A 17,740-nucleotide genomic window follows, 5' to 3' on the forward strand; every position below is an offset into this window, starting at 1 on the left:
GAAAAAATTTAGTCACAAAAGTTGCTTATAAATAAATGAAAATGGAGAGTATCATGTTGAGTGAAATGATTCAGAAAGAGAGGGACAGACATAGAATGACTGTACTTGTCTGCGGAATATGAAAATTATAAGAACAGTATAAGACTAACACCCATAGATAGTAAAACCAAGTGCCAGGAAGATTGACCCATGGTTGGAAGCCTGCCTCAAGTACTGGGGAGAGGGCAGCTGGGATAGAGAAGGGACAACTATGACAATGATGGTTGGAAAGGATCCCTCTGGATGGGAGATGTGTGCTGAACGTGGGAAAAGGAGCAAACATATGTCCGCTCAGTACCTGTATTGCAAACCATAATGCCCCGAAGTAGAGACAGAGAGAGAGAGAGAGAGAGAGAGAGAAAGAAAAAAAGTGCCTGCCGTGGAGACAGGAGTGGGTGGGGGTTGCAAGGAGGGATACTGGGGTCATTAATGGTGGAAAATGTTCCCTGTTGGAAGGATGGGTGTTAGAACATTGTATGACTGAGACCTAATCGTGAAGGCTTTGTAACTGTGTATCTCATGGTGATTCAATGAAAAAAAAAATTTGAAGGCAATTTTGAGAGGGAAAATTATTTATTAATCATTATGAGTCTCTCCCCAAATGAGGTTCTGTGTAGAAGGGTTTAAATTTCAACTTCATTTTTGTAAACTCATACACACTAGTTCTTTCAGAGACCACAATGATATTTCTGGAATAAAGTTTTCCTTGAAAAATCATCCTGTAAGGAAGTGTCTATTTTTTGTTTTTGTTTCTGTTTAATATGGGCACTATACCTGACAGTACTCAGGAGTTACGCCTGGCTCTGAACTTAGAAATAACTCCTGGTGGGCTCTGGGGACCTTATAGGGTGCCAGGGATTGAACCGGGGTTGGCCATATACAAGAGAAGTGCCGTACTTGTCCTACTATCTTGCCGGCTCCATGACAAGCCTATTTGGTTGCAGAAAAAATGCTAAGTACTTACTGTAGCAGTTAAAAACATCTACCGTATTGTGCTGCCTATAGAATGGTGAGTTGTGGCCTTTGCAGCTATGGTTTTAGCACCTTAAGCTGTTTTCTCCCTATTGGAGCCACATGTGAAAGACGTCTGTCTGGGGCCCGGGTGTAAGCTCAGATCTTCTTAAGATTAGATGTGTGCTTGAATTTAATTGCTGAAAGCTGGATGCCTGCCTGGGGGACATTTAGGAAAACTGTTTCTTGTCACTGTGGCATGGATTAAGTGTTTGGTGGTTTCTGACTTTCAGTCCATCAATCATATCCATAAACCCTCAACTTTCCATATACCTTACCTAGAAGATTTTAAAAGATGGTTTTGTCATGATGAGAATACTTACTTTAAGAGTATGCATAGCATGTCCCGTAATTTATATGTCAGTTTACGGAGAATGACTATGTATTTGTCTTGTTTGCTTTTACTCTGAAAAATGGCTGGATAATAACCTGTTGACTCATGCGGCAAGAAGGACTGTAATAGGATCCTCTTCCTGTTGACAGAAGGTCAACGTGGCCAGTCCCTCTATGCTGACTGATGTCTGTGTTCTGAGGAATAATTAGGTATCCTTATCCCTGGTGCTTGCGTTATCGGGAACATCCATTATTGACTTGACGGCAGCAGGAGAAGTGAAGGCCACACCCGAAGAAGAAGGTGGACGTACTTCTAGTGACACCCTCTAAGCAACAACAACACCTGTTCCTTATCATTTATAACAATTTTTGTGGTTATTCTTTTGCTTTGTCTTTGTAAAAGAGAATGAGCAAGCTGAGGACCACACTGTTTCTTTTGAGTCTTATATTGGATTTCCTTTTAGCTTGTCAGGTGAACTTACCCTTGAGATTGGAGACCCCTTAGCCTGCCGCTGTGCTACGTCGGACAAGATTCCATTTTGCAGAAAGGCAATACACAGGTTGGGGCCTATTTCATGACTTCACTGGTTCATTTTTATCTACCTGTCCCAACAAAGCAAACTTTATAACTATGGCATAAACTAACCCATATAATAGATCACAGTGAGACAGATACAATGTCTCATCAGCAGACTGGAGATAAGGACCTCTAATGATCTGCCGAACATGCCAGGTACCAGATGAAACTGGAACATGATCTCTAATAGCGTTCATTTCTCCAGGACAAAACCCTGAAGATTATTCAGGATAGTTTCTTCTCTTTTTTCCTCCCACGGCCAAGGAATTCCCACGTCCTGTTGAGTTAATCTCCTGCATCTCTGCTAAAGTGATTCTTGCCATCTCTGTCAATCATTTCTGTTTTTATTCAGGCTTAAGATTCTATTATCGTACTTGCACCGGGCTTGCAATGTCTCTTCCAAACCAAATAAAAAATAACCTCAAATATTAAAATGTTAAACTGTTTCTGTTGCTGTACTGCTTAAAGTTCCCAGTTAGATTGTTATTATTGTTAGAGGGCATGCTTGGCACATAAAATGTCTCAATACATACTTGTTAAGTGAGAAAAGATAATTTATCTACTTAGTGTTTTGCACCTTGCCTAGCAGTGCTTACGGCTTATTTCTGATTCCGTGCTCAAGGGTCTTTCCTGATGGTTTTCAAGGGAAACATATGTGGTGACAGGAATCAAACCAGGGTCTGCTGCATGCAAGGCAGGTGCCTTATTCCCCGTACGGTCTCTCTGGCCGTGGATGAAAGTGATTTTTCTAAGGGAGAAACCCCAGTTTTTTTAGCAAGACCAATATTAAGCTACTGTCTATGCTGTGCCATTCTGCCTGTGGTATGCAAGTGGGTTTTAGGTAGTTTGTCAACAAATGTGTTTCTTTTACAATTTCTCCAGGACAAAACCTTGAGGATTTATCAATTGTATATTAATTTTTGTCAGTTTCTGCCTGTTATTTATAAGCCCCTTACTTTTCATCTATAACAATGATGCAAAATTTACTTTTGATACAAACATATTAGCTTATAATAGTAAGTTCCTTTGAAGAAAGACTATTAAGAGGAAGCATCAAGCCTTGATACCAGGGTCTGTGATAGAGCAAGAACCAGTGTTGCAATCTGATCTCTTCCTGTTGGGTTCTAATTATTTGCCCACATATTTGCCTCACTTATTAGATAATAAGTTCTTCTAATGATTTTCTCACAATGCCGGCCATGTGAAAATATAAACTATTTTTTGAGTGAATTAAAGTATGAAAATCACTTTGGATAGTGCCAGGATAAGGGCCTAGGTTGATGGTAATTGCTGGAATGATGTTTAGACAAAATGGCAAAGTCAATAAAAACAGCATCCTCAATATCCAGTCTTTGAAATATTTTTTTCTGATATGAAATGTAAAAATGGGTTTTAAGTCCCTCCCTCCTCTATTTCTTCCTTCCTTCCTTCCTTCCTTCCTTCCTTCCTTCCTTCCTTCCTTCCTTCCTTCCTTCCTTCCTTCCTTCCTTCCTTCCTTCCTTCCTTCCTTCCTTCCTTCCTTTTTGCTCTAGGGAATATGGCTGCTCTTCCTTTAATATCTCCTTCATTCTGTTCCTATTAATTCCTGTGCCTAAATAAATGTCCTCTTTTAAGTAGTCACTCTAGAAATTTTTGTTTGCCTTATTAAATAAACTGAAAAGAGGTAGAGACATATAAACTATGAATATCCCTTTCCTCTTATTGGTCCAATTTTATAAGGTGACTTCTCTAGAATTTCTTCAGCATGTTACCACATCACGATTTCATTTCATGATCTAAAGCTTCTTTAATCCAATAGGGGTTATGTAACATCATAATAAGTTGAAAATACTGTAAGTTGAAAATGGATTTAATCGAGTCTAATAAATGCATTTTTTAAACATCATAGTTTTACATAGCTTACTTTCAAGAAGCCCAGTACACTTTTATCAGTATACATTTGGACAAACTCATTAACAAAAGACTAGTTTATCTAGTCCTATAAAGCATTAACTATCTTATTCCTCTTTCATAATAGCTATGCTATTTAGAATTTCCTAATTTGAATTTGAAGCATGGCTTCTACTGAACACATATTCCTATCATTGGCTGAAACTCTGCATGTCAGGGAGCGTCTATAACAGTCTTCTAGTGCAGAATTTACTCCTAAGTAGGTCTTTCTGGCACCTGTACCTTTTGGGTCTGAATTAGTGAGGCAAAAACTTTGTTATTACCAGTAGGTCTAAAAAGGCAAATCTATGCATTTGTAGAAGTTACTTAGAGGGATAATCAATTCTTTCTTTGTCTTGTTTTTCGACCATATGGGGTGTTATTCAGGGGCGTTCCCAGCTCAGTGCTCAGGGTTTGATCTTGGTTGTACTGGGTGGACCCTGTGGTGCTGGGGATCAAACCTGGTTCTCCTACACCCAAATCATGTGCTCAGTCCTTTGAACAATCTTCCTGGTCCAAGAATCACAATTTAAGAAGTGTCTCAAGTGACTTGGAAATACAATTTATTCTCTATTTTGATTGAAAAAACTGCTGCCAAGAACATGTTCTCTTTTAGATTAAGATGTTTGTTTCTATAAGGAATTTTAGATGTCATATTTTAAGCACTTTAAACACCCCACCACTGAATGGCATGCAAACTTGCAAAAATTGGCTTTTATTTTGGAGAAGTGAACAACAGTGATGTAACCAGAACTCTCCCTGACTGGGTAATTGGGACCAGGATGTAGAAGGGGGGGTGTATTTTATGGGGGGGCCTGGTAAGCAGCTGCCTAGGGCTTTCTTGTTTTACTCTGCTTTTCCATCTGTTTTACCTGTCTCTATTTCTGAATAATTTATCTTGCCATCTGCATAAACGGAACACCTGGCTGAAGGCTAACTCTTACACCTAAATAATTTAGAGAAAAGGGCCTCTTTAGTCTTTATGGGAATAATGTAATGACTTGGAAGAACAAAGCCTTTAAGTCAATAACTCTGAGCGACCTTTCCAAAATTTTAAGGACAACAATAACAGTTTAAAAGGTTACTATCCGCCTACTTTTAAAATAAAAGTTGTCTCCAAATTATTGTTTTTGTTTTGATTTCTACATCAAGATGTCAATGCTAGGCATGGATTTTGGCTTTTAAGTTTTCGTGTGTTTTGTACGTCTTCATTAGGCGAACCATTGTTGTTGATTATAACTTTATTAGTTCTGACCTGAAAGCCTGCTCAACTCTTGACTGCGTTTGAGAACTAGCAATAACTATGTGACTTTTACTTTAACAACCATTCTTTATTATTTCATGTAACAGTTTACTGCAGTAAATGCTTGAACCTCTCTCAGCAAATATGCCTGGCATTTATAAAGAAACATTTCATCACAGATGATTTCTGCTTATCTTGGTGAAGCAATTATTTAAACTATTCTTTTTTTCATTGTAAAAGAAACTCAATTGTGGTGCAAATTTGTGAGCTAAAGCAAGCAATCAAGTTGAACTCCTACAATCTTAGGAATGCTCCATCATTCAAATATCAATAGAAACAAGAATAAAAGTATCTCATACTGAATTACTATTTAACTACTTATTAGCAGTGAGCCCTTGGTTTACTGCTAATAAACCTCTGCCAGAGCCTTGGTTTTTTCATCTGCAAGTTAGGTATGGTAGCAGGTTTGATCCCTGACATCACATATGGTCCCCTGAACTCAGAGCCAGGAGTAAGCCCTGAGCACAGCCTAATACGGCCTGCAAACCTAAATAAATTAATAACAAATAGTATTTATTCTATTGGTCTCAGTATAAATTGCAGCATGCACAACCTTTCACCCTAAGTATAATAACTAAATTTTTAAAAAATGAGTTTGCACGGTGATGGGGTGGGGAGGGGAAAACCTGGGGCCATTGGTGAGGGGACACTGATAAAGGTGGTGGGTTTGGAATTGGAGCACTGAAGGTTACAAACACTTTTATTACAACGCTTTAATCATGATGCCTTAGAGAATTAAGTCAATGACTGTGTAATCTCCAAGTGACTGGGGAAATCCCGTGGCTCTCTCGCCACCTGCATTCGGTGGTCTCGAGCCACTTCCCCACCTAGGACGGCTGATGCCATGGGCAGAAGAAGGAGCAAAAGAGGGTCAGGCAGGTTGGTGATCAGTTGCCATTTATTCCACTCTCCCAGTGTGCCTGTTCCAGTCCCCTAAGCTCCCCATTCTAGTCTCACACTGCCCTTCATTCCCGTCTCCTCCTGTCTCTTCCGCTCATCTCTCCACACTCCAACTCACCGCCTGGTCTCTCTCTAGCCAATCACCAAATCTCTGCATTGGGGGTAGCAACCACACACCCAGGGCTTGTAGCTCAATCAACATATCAAAGCACTTCCTGATCCCAGATCAGGCTCAAGGGCAAAATGTCACTTAAGGGTTTTTCTCCTTAGCTCAATAACTTAACATCTTAATTAACATCTCTATTTCTTAATATTAGCTGTTTTGTATGGACACAGTAAGATACATTAAGCTTGTAGGGGGGCTCTCCTGAGGACATCTCGCTATAGATCTCAGACTACAGTGCTCAGGGCCAGATTAATGCTTCCTCATTAATTCCTAATTAATCTTTTTTAGCAGTCTAGTTGTTATTAGACTAGAACCTGTTGGATCATGACAGAGTTTGTCCATGACCATGCTCTTAACTTATAGTTAAGTATTATGGCGCTTTGGCCTGTCCCATTCTGATGCCAGAGTAGCTCACAGCTTGTGCTGGCTCCATCCAATCCCTCCTTGGAACCCTGCTTTTGGGGTGCTAGGAAGTAAGGGCAACTAAGGCTAGACTTAGTCGAGAGAACAGATGCCCAGGAGTGAATATTATTCAGAGTCAAGTAACTCCCAAGTTACAAAAGCATAGCATTAACCATTTTCTTGTGTCTAAACAGAAAGGCCATTACTCTGAATTAACTATGCAAAGGGCTTAAGGAGAAGAGAAAAGCAATATTTACAAGGTAACAGAGTCTAATTAGGAGGTAAAGGTGACTGACCAGTTGGGGAAGCAGAGCACAAAGAAAGAGTTTACAGATAAACGCAGAGATATGGGAGCACTGTGATAGGAGTAACTCAATAAACTTAAGCTCCCTGTGGCAAGGCAGAAAGGACAAATCAATGTTATCCTACAAATGGTATCTTTATTTAGTATTTATACAATTTTAATAAAGGCTCAAGAATAGGCTGTGGGTATCTTGTAGGAATATTATTTAAACATTTTTTTAAAGAATGAATAATTTTGAAAAATTTAAAATGCTTCTATCATTCATTTTATTTTTATTTAGAGTTCACTAAACATGATTTAACTTTTAAAAGGTTAACTTTTAAAATCATAACTTAATGCCACATGCTGTGTAATACCCATACAGAACAATCCAACAATGCCAACAATCAAGGTACAGATTACTGCTTTTTTCTGTTCTTAATGGCTCTGAATAATTTTTATTTTTGGAGATCTTAGATCTGCTTTTCTTAATTTTATGTATTCTCCTGGCTAACAGCTGTCCTTTCTTGCTGTAGTTTCCAGACTTACCTGTCACAATTCTGCTCTCTGATCTTAATTTTCTGCTTATAATCTGTTGCAGGTTTGGAACATAAAGTTCTAAGGGCTCAGTCTTCCTATGAATTTAGAGCAAGAATTTTGAGACATTTGGATATGCATCAGTCAGAGTTTCTTACTTTATGCTAGATAGCTGGTTTCTGAATGCTAAAAATAAATTTCACTGAATCACTTGATTGTTTATGATATGAAGACTTAGCTATTCTATTAAGTAGGACTGAGAGAGCAAATCCCCATTTACCCCAAATTTTAACCCTTTTATAATTCAAAGAACTAGAATAAGGCTAGTGAACTCTCTAGTCAAGAAAACAAGTTTAAGTTATGCCCAATGTAGTTTCATACTGTATCTGAATTTATGGTATTTAAAGAGTGGTTGAAATTATTTCTCTTCATTATGGAATTCCTTTCATGAGCCAGGAGAGCAATACCAAAGGTATAAACGATAATATAATAGCAATGTCAAAGGCATAAAAGATGTTTTGTATCTATAAATCTGTCAGTCTGGCAATGGCAAGACTGGGACTGGGGAGACGAAAGATATAACTAATAAATAGAATTCAGTAGAAGAGGGCCAAGGAGTGGTTCAAGTGGTAGGATTTCCAAGGCGCTGGGTTTGATCCATGGCGCCTGATTACTCCTTGAGCACACTGAGGCATGGTCCTGGTGACTCACAATAGCGGTGAGGATTGCTTCTATCAAAAAAGTAGGTTCTTATGAAATCATGCAAATTGTTGTTATGAGGCCGGAACTAGAGGACAAAATGCTGAGTGAAATCCATCAAAGGAGACAGAATAGTCTCTCTCATATGTGCAATACAAAGAAACAGTAAGAAAATAACAAATGGGCGAAGGCAACAGAATCGTACAGTTTGTCTACAGAGCAGAGGTCACCATGGTGGGGGGATGGGAGAGGTCCTTGAGACACTTCTGGAGGGAAATGGATGCTTTCTTGGTGAGTATGATGCTGAAGCAATGTAATTTGTAAATCAGAGCACCTCAATAAGAAAGGGGAAATATTTTTTCCTTATAAGAGTGAATCTCAGCGTCAGAACAATACTACAGCAAGTAGGGCGTTTGCCTTACATGAAGCTGACCTGGGTTTGATCCCTGGCATCCTATATGGTCCTCCAGCACTGCCAGGAGTAATTCCTGAAAGCAGATTCTGGTAATCCCTTAGTGTCACTGGGTGTGACCAGAAAAAGAAAAAAAAAAACAAAACCTGGGAGGTCAGAGTGATAGTACAAGTGCTAGGGCATTTTCCTTGCACACAGCTGAACCTAGCATCTGTTATGGCTCCCTGAGCACTGCTAGGAGTGATTCCTTAGTGTGGAGCCAAGAGTATGTCCTGAACACAGAAGAATGTAGCCTAAAAACAAAATAAAAAACAAACAAACAAAAACCCCAGAAGAGCTCTCTAGCTAACAAACAGCAAGATTCTTCTGGTCAGCATTAGAAGCTAGTCTTAGAATGAAAAAAAAAAAAAGTTTGAAATCTTTTAAATAAGCAAAAGATAGATAGTGGACTTATGTAGAATTTCAAGTGATTTCTTGTTCACAGCATTCAATTCTAAGTTTTTCATATTATTTCTTAAACTTATATACCTGAAGACCTCCGGAACCCAGCCACAGCCATGCTCAAGGCCGCTCTCCACATGTTTGGACAGGCCTCACACATGAAGGAACCAGCAGAGGAAACCCAGGTGTGCAGGATCTGGGGCTGAGATCTCCAAGCCTGCTCGGATTGGGACTGGGCCTCTTCCACCCAGACCCTCCCCCCCCTTTTTCAATAGCTTGGCAGCCACACCCACAAACTGCCCCCTGATTCTGTGTAATCCATCAACGACCAAGATCCGGAGACTATAAAACAATGCTACAGGAAGTTTTAGGCAGCATTCGTGGTCGCTCGACCTCTTACAGCTTAGTTCTCTCTCTCAGAGAACCTGGTATAGTACCGAGAGCATCCTGCATGCACAGCAGAGCCGGCAAGCTGTCCATGGCGTATTCATATACCAAATGCAGTAACAATGATGGGTCTCATTCCCCTTACCCTGAAAGAGACTCCAATGCAGCATTGCTTGGAAGAACAAGTAAAGAGAGGCTGCTAAAATCTCAGGGCTAGGACAAATTGAGATGTTACTGGTGCCCGCTAGAGAAAATTGATGATCAACAGAATGATAGTGATAGTGAAATTTATATGCCCACAAAAAAGATAGTTTTTGTATGCAGAAAATGACATGTGAGGCATGTTTTACCATACTGAGATGAGGTTCTGAATTTCTTGCTGTTGTCATCATGAGCATATTATTATTCTGATTCTGATTATTTGGTTTTGGGGTCATAACCAGCAGTGCTCAGGGCTTACTCCTGGCTTTGTGTTCAGGGGTCACTCCTGAAAGAGCTTGGGGGACTATATGGGTACCAGGAATGGAATATGGATTGGACACACGTGAAGCAAATGCTTCTTCCTTTCTACTACAACTCTGACCCAATTCATGCCCACCTTTAACAAAGTAATTTGCTGCTCTCTGATTTTTTAAAATATTCTTTTTCCAAGTGGTGCTCAGAACCTAGCACAATTCTCAGACAATGAGGCTGGTGAATGAATGCAAGTGTATCAAACTGATTAGTCCCTGTAGGCTAGAAGCCCCCAGATTTACCGTAGGCCACTCACCATGAGTTATACTGGGGGCTCCCAGGCATCTACCTCAGTGATGTAGGGAGGCCTTCAGGGCTACACCTGGTGAGGCTCAGGGGATCATGTAGTGTGGTGGATCAAACCCAAGTCAGTTGCCTATTAGGTATGTGCTCTAACCACCGGACCCCACCACTCTGACTTTTTTCTTCTGGGTTTTCCTTACCCATGCTTGTCTCAGTCAAGGAAAATAATTTCCTTTTGTGTATTGTTGTAGTACACAACCAGAATTTCCCATTTGGGGGGTAATTCATTCATCTTCTAGATGAGATTTCTTTTCTTAAAAAAAATAGAAATGTTCGAATTTACAATACTCCTAATGATACTCCTCGTGCATTCATCATGCGTCCAGTACCAGAGAGCATACTTCCCTCCCAAGGCCCCTCCTAGCCACCATCCTCCCATATAAACTCAGGTGTATGAATGAAATCGTCAGTTCTAATGCCTTTGGCCATTTGTTGTTCCCTTACTATGTTTCTTTATCTCTCACATATGAAAGGGACCTTAAAAAAAGATTATTGTGGAGGTGATGACACATATTTACATATAGGTAAAAACACCTAAAATTCCACAAAATTATAAATGATAAATTTATAATAAATGATTTTTTTCTAAAACTGTGTATCTTTTGGGGGGCATATAAATTTAAAAAATAGTAGAATGAATAATTTTATGCTGATACTTTTTTATGGACTGGAGTGATAGCACAGTGGGTAGGGCGTTTGCCTTGCACATGGCTGACCAGGGTTTGATTCCTCCGACCCTCTTGGAGAGCCCGGCAAACTACTGATAATATCCTGCCTGCACGACAGAGCCTGGCAAGCTCCCCGTGGTGTATTCAATATGCCAAAAGCAGTAACAACAAGTCTCACAATGGAGATGTTACCGGTGCCTGCTCAAGCAAATCGATGAGCAACAGGATGACAGTGACAGTGACAGTAATATATGTATGTATATATATATATATATATATATATACACACACACACATATATAAGCACACAAAGGCTCAAACTAATTTTTTATATTTGTGCATAAACTATGTCTGATTTTTATTTATTTATTTATTTATTTTATTATTATTTTTTTTTGCTTTTTGGGTCACACCTAGCGATGCTCAGGGGTTACTCCTGGCTTTGCACTCAGGAATTACTCCTGGCCATGCTTGGGGGACCATATGGGATGCCGGGGATAGAACCCGGGTCGGCCGCATGCAAGGCAAACGCCCTACCTGCTGTGCTATCGCTCCGGCCCCTGTCTGATTTTTATTTTATTTTATTATTTTAATTTTTAGTTTATTTATTGAATCACTGTGAGAGCAGTTACAAAGTTTTCAGGTTTAAGTCTCGGTCATACAATGATGAAACACCTGTCCCTTCACCAGTGCACATTTTCCACCACTAAAAACCCCAGTATACCCCCCATCCCACACCCTCCCCCTACCTATGTGGCAGATGATTTCCGCATTACTCTCTCTCTACTTTGATTGCATTAAATTATTTCGACACGGGACCCACCATTGTTATTTGAGATTTTCCCCCAACACTTAGATCTGCCTAAAAGGCAACATTAGACTTTTTGTTTTCTACTGCTGATTATGCATAGCATATGATGTCCCGCGACCATGCAATTTTGGATTTTTGAAATTTTAATAATTAAATCTGGAGGGATTTCTGCCAAAAGTCGCTCAGTTCCGAGATTTGTTTCTTAGTCTCTGGGATCGTGGCTGTTTAGCAACTTGATCCGGAGCCAGAGAGCAAACTAAGTCTGATTTTATAGGTGTGTCATTAATTATATTTTATATTATTTATGTACACTAGTGATTGTAGAGGTGCATCTATATACATATATATACACATCAGATGTCAATATTATTGATACAGATTGATAAATGTAAAAATAAAACTATGTATAAAACTATGTATATTGGTCTGTTTGGTGCATACAATTTTTTTCTTTTTTTGGGCTATATCCAATGGCGCTCAGGTAATATTTCTGGCTCAGTACTCACTGATTACTCCTGGCAGTGCTTGGGATCAAACTGGGATCAGCTATGTGCAAGTGTCTAAACCCCTATACTATCTTTCTGGTTTTGTGTGTGTGTGTGTGTGTGTGAGTGTGTGTGTGTGTGTTTGTGTACTTTAAATCCTAATTTTGTGCATTGTCTGTTAGTAGGTAGCGGGTCCAATGAAAGTTAACACAAAGCTGCATAATTTTCCAAGTGATTTTTCTTTGGCTATAGAATCAGTTTATTCCTTTAGTCTTTTTTTAGTCTTTTAGCTTTTGCAATATTTTCTTGCCATTTTTGTTTCCTTTTCTGCTCCTTTTCCTTAGCCTCAATCATTTTGGCCAATTTCCAAGACAATACTGCACTTGCTAAAAACAATGGAGTAAGGGCCAAAATAACTGTTGTAAGAAAGCCATAAGGACACTTTGCAGTCCATTCCATGACATAATCAGCCCAAGCCTTGATATTATCAATATTTAATAGTTTATTAATGTCTCCAGATCTTATAATGAATTTTAAATCACAAAAGTTCAACAATTTTAATTTTAAAATGAAACTATAAATAAATTTGATACTTAAAAAAAAGAAAACACAAATATCTAAGTTGAATAACTAAACATCAGAAACTTCATGATTTAACACAACAGAAGTTAATTTTTTCCTTACGACTCTAGATTATTCTTCTAGTTTCAACTGAGGAATTGACAATATTCTTTGTTGGGCTCAGTTGGATTGATGGCTTAAGAGTTCTCACTGGCATACCATCAGCCCCATCAGAACTAGAATAGTTGCAAAGTCCTTGCACACCCAGCAGCGGAAGCCCAAACAAACACTTTATTGCATTCCATTGGTAAAGTCAACCGCTTGAACACTCCGGATGCAGGGAAAGAAAAGAGACTCTTACGGCGGAAGTGAAGGAGGCAGGTGCCTCTATGTACACCATCTGTGTGGTGTTCCTGTAAAGAAGTAATCTGATTGGTCTCTAGGTGATAGGATTAGTAATTTTATGTAACGAATCAGATTGATCTTGTTTACACCCTTAGCTGAAGAAGCCTCTTGAAATTTCTGACCTCTCTTGCAATATGGCAGAGGGGTTCCTCATAGATCTGCTGTAAGCCGGGGAAACTTGTCCAAGAATGAAAGATTGTCCGAAGACTTGAAGAAGATTTCCTCTCCACCCCCTCTTTTTGGCTTGACTGTCTTGCTGTAGCTAATGCCACACTTTCATCTAAGGACAAGGGTTGAAAGAAGAGAGGAAAGAGGCAAAGCACATTGACTTCATAAAGCACAGGAGAGATCATTCTTCTCTGAAAGGTCCATATACCAGCAGAGGAAATTGGGTAAATTCTTCTGGAATTATATTTTAATTAAAATATAGTTGAAATATAGTTGGAATTGAAATGTAGTTGGAAATATAGTTGGAAGCAAAACTGCTTGTGGGTCTGTTGGTTATTGAGAGCTCTACTAAGTCTCGTCATCTTTTAATAGTATTTTTTTCATTCTCTACCCTGTACCTTCTCAAACTACCTTTTTGAGAACTCCTCACCCCTTGCTAGCAGTAGACTTGTCACTGGTAATCTTTATCCCCTACTGTCTCAAACAATGCCTTGTACACAATAAAAGCTTAATAAATATTTATTGAATGAGTACATGCATAAAATCTAAATAATAGCTCATCTAATTATAAATGGTGGGGTAATTCTATGAAGGCTAGAGATCTAGCTGATCTTTACCTTTTCAAACAAATTACCATTAAAATGATTTTCATGTCTTTGTAACTTCTGTGATTTCCCTGATGTTCCACATCATAAATGCGATCATGACAAAGACATCATTATACTTGGCTGGGTCAATATTTAGATTAATCTCTTACCTACTGAAGGGGATGCTCCAATTCTCTCACCAGTTTCCTCCACTTCTAAGTGAAAAACAGCTTTCTAAAAGTGCTGTCAATTTGTCCACACCGACTTTATTAGTGATCTTACATATTTTAGTTTCTTCTGAGATATGGATCATGCGCTTTCACCTTCACTTTTATGTTGAAAATCTAGGGGTCAGGAATCTCGAAGGAAACACTTAGTTACAATTCCAGAATAGTGATGAAACACAATGGTGTAGACTAAAATCCGTCCTGGGATTTTGGCTGCCTGCCTTCCTTGATTTTTACAATGAGGGGAAAAAAATCGAAGTGAGACTTGACTCCTTTTGCAATCCCTTTCCTGTGTGCTCTGTGTCTAGCCAGTAGAGAGACGGACAGGATGATAACACCCGGTGCCAGGATCCCTTGCCCACTCAAAGACCCTCCCCCAGGTATCAGTTGCCTGGCTGAGTTTTGAGGTCGGTGAGAGGCATCCCCTGAGACCTCCTGGCCTGCAGGATAGAGAGACCAGAAAACCCTCTCCTGGAGGGCAGCTGTTATCTGAGCTAGGATCAAAGCCCCACTCTGTACTCCAGAAAAACATCTTCCAAACTGGTTCTCTTTCTTCAGGATTCAAATGAATGTTGAATGAGTCCCCAGGGATACGGGTTCCTTTGCTCAGGAACAAGCTGTCAGAAAGACCTTGCAAGGAAAGTTCACCTCCTTGGAAAGGCTTTTTTTTTTTTTTTAGTTTGTGTATTTTAATTCATGACTTCAGAAGCCCCGCAGAAGTTAATCAAGAAATTAGGCAAATTAAAATGTGGTGATTCATTTGGGGGGACCCTTTTCATTTGTGCCTTGGGTTTTGTTTTCCTGAAGTGCTACCTTGCTTCGTGCTGGTCGTGTTCAGCGTACCCAGGAAGGGCACACTGAGTCTAAAAATTCATTGCCCCATCAGTTGGATCTAGAGAATCATAAAAAATAATAAGGGACTTTCTGGTTTACCAGATTGGGTTGCCAGGGGCCAAAGTTTCTTTTTGTTGTATACACAATCTATTAGACCAGTTAGGAATAGCAACTGCAGGGCCAGAGGGCTAGCTTAAATGGCTGCGGTATATGTTTTGCATGTGGAAGTCACAGTTTGCATCCCAGCATTTAAGGTCCCCCAAACACAACTCTAAAAGTGGACCCCCATTGTGTGTGATCCCAAATTAAAAAAAAAATCTTAGACTAGAGGGCAGGCAGTTAGGTCATCAAGAAAGCAATTAAGAAATATTCATAAACAGAGGGGCTGGAGCGATAGCACAGCGAGTGGGGCATTTGCCTTGCACGCGGCTGACCCGGGTTCGATTCCCAGCATCCCTCCCTGAGCATCACCAGGGGTGATTCCTGAGTGCAAAGCCAGGAGTAACCCCTGTGCATCCCAGGTGTGACCCAAACAGAAAAAAGGAAAAAAAAAGGAATATTCAAAAGCAGACATGCATAAACAATTTAACTAGCAATTTCAGATCAACACAGAATTAAATATATCCAAAGTGATGCTTTAGCTTTTAACTAAGCAATGAATAACTCCATAAGGTATATTTCCAGTCTAGAGTAATGGCTCTTTTACATGACTTCTCTGGCAACAAACACCACCTGAAACACAGTAGAAGTAACATCAGTATCTCTGGAGATGAATTAATTTTGCATAGCTTCAATTATTTTGTTAGAATTATAGGACTGATCCACTGAGTAAGAAATAAAAATGTCACAAGGACAGAGCATGTCCCTGGATCAGCAAATATAGCATTTGGAAGTACACGTTTTAAATGACGCTTTTAGAATATTTCTATTCTTTTGAGCATGAATATATTTTGCTGACATAGTAGTTATATGCAGTTTTATTCCATACATTTCAGGTTGCCCAGTTTAAATTGATGTTTTTGGTAGCACTACCAGTGGGTAGGTGGGTGGGTCAGATATTTTAGTCATGGCACACACTATTGTACAGCCATCTGTTATATTGAATGGATTATTTTGTTTATCAAGTTTCTTTGAATAGCAATTTTAGTTTTGTATCTTATTTCCTTCTTTGATGAGGGTATTGCCAGCAGATGCAAGCTACATATTGGCTTGAGTTTCCTGCAGTTCCATGACTAGCTTTTTTTTAAAGTTCTTTTTCTTTCCTTTAGAACTTTTATTCTTAACAAATGTGTCATTCTAAAGAAATTCAGCGCTTTGAATACAATCACCTAAAATTAACAGCTTTACTAATTCTTTTAAGAAACACTTACTTATCTTTCCAAGGCCATTAATTCTATGGGTTTCTCTCTTTTTCTCTTCTTTCTTTTCTTTATTTTTTTCTTTTCTTTGCTTTTCTTTCTTGGTATTTTTCCCTCCTTATAAATAATTAGTTCTTAAATAACAAATACTTAGAAGAGTTTGTGGGTTTTGTGCAGAGTACTATTGAACAGTTTTATTTATTTAAATCACTACAATCCCCTCTAGATTAGAATCATGTCAGTGTCCTGGGTAGAAAGGGTCGGTATACTAACCACTTAATCTGACTAATTTGAAAGTCAGATAAATTTAAACAAGTACCAAGTTAATCGTGAGGATGGAATTGTAGGGAAACAAGTATGTCTTGTCAGAACTGCAAATCTAATCACCATGATGCAGTGAAAACTAACATTTAACCAGAGTTTACGTTTAACTAGCATTTGCTTTGTGTTAAGCCTTATTCAGAGATCTATCTTTCTCTCTGTGTCTGTCCGTCTGTCCACTTTATCTCTCTCTCTGTTATTTTCTCTCTCTCTCTCTCTCTCTCTCTCTCTCTCTCTTTTTCACTCTAATTTTAGAACAGGTAAATTATCCGCATTTCCCATCAAGGAAACAAACACTAACATTAAGTACAATCTCTAAAGTGCTGGGAAATGGCCACTATATGACAGAGACAGGATTCTACCTAGGCCTACTAACTTCAAAATAATGCACAGAATTAATACAGAAAGTCAGGAAACTGCAGAGTAAATGTGGAGAGAGACATCTCACTTGATATCTCTGGATTGTGAAGTGAGAATCACCCAGTAGCTGGAAGGTAGAGAGGAGCAGGGGTTTCCTAGGAAATGCTCGGTGATAGGATAACTCCAGGGTTAAGAGAAGAGTATTTAGTGTGTTCTGTACTTGACAACATGAAGAAATGAAGTCTTCTCATTTGTTAGAGGGCAAATCTGCTGTGGGGAGCTTGGAACCATTGCTCCTGCATTCTCCTCAATGGTTCCTCCTACAGGGGCATGGGGGAAGCAGGGAAAGGCCGTCTCCTTTTTCCATAACATCACCGGGATTCTGGCCAAACGACTTTCCTTTTGAAATAAATCCTTGAGATTACATGTTGGTAATCTCCCAATTAAGTACTACCTAGCATAAAGTTCATGTCCTCTATTGTTTTCTTTTTTTAGGTGGAAGAAATCAATGATTATGATGGACAGACATACATAGACTTCCTATATAGAAAGGACTAGAAAAGTCAGTACAAGTAAACAATCTTGAGGAAGAATCAAAAGAAGAATTAACGTGAAAAAGTGGCTGTCCTGTCTATTTATCTAAGGCTTCTATTTTCTTTCTTTCTTTCTTTTTTTTTTTTTTGCTTTTTGGGTCACTCCTGGCATTGCACAGGGGTTACT

At 39.1% G+C, this 17,740-nt stretch overlaps 1 protein-coding gene across 1 annotated transcript; it reads right to left on the bottom strand.

Annotated features, from left to right (window-relative positions):
* Positions 1 to 12,466: 12,466 nt before the first annotated feature.
* On the bottom strand, positions 12,467 to 17,392 carry LOC129401869 (small integral membrane protein 15-like). The gene is made up of 2 exons (XM_055124797.1): positions 17,241 to 17,392; positions 12,467 to 12,719 (listed from the first exon to the last, which is right to left on the bottom strand). Exons 1-2 carry the CDS (start codon positions 17,390 to 17,392, stop codon positions 12,467 to 12,469), a joined length of 405 nt encoding a protein of 134 aa, XP_054980772.1.
* Between the last annotated feature and the right edge of the window lie 348 nt (positions 17,393 to 17,740).

Source organism: Sorex araneus, chromosome 2 (genome assembly GCF_027595985.1).
Source record: "Sorex araneus isolate mSorAra2 chromosome 2, mSorAra2.pri, whole genome shotgun sequence".
Classification (NCBI taxonomy): Eukaryota; Metazoa; Chordata; class Mammalia; order Eulipotyphla; family Soricidae; genus Sorex; species Sorex araneus.

Bases quoted from the DNA above. Each gene is read 5' to 3' on its own strand.
- LOC129401869 (XM_055124797.1), bottom strand. From the start codon at position 17,392: ATGTTATGGAAAAAGGAGACGGCCTTTCCCTGCTTCCCCCATGCCCCT. The intron at 12,720-17,240 runs GTACAGAACACA...ATTCATTATAAG, and splicing joins TCATTTCTTCATGTTGTCAA to ATCTGGAGACATTAATAAAC.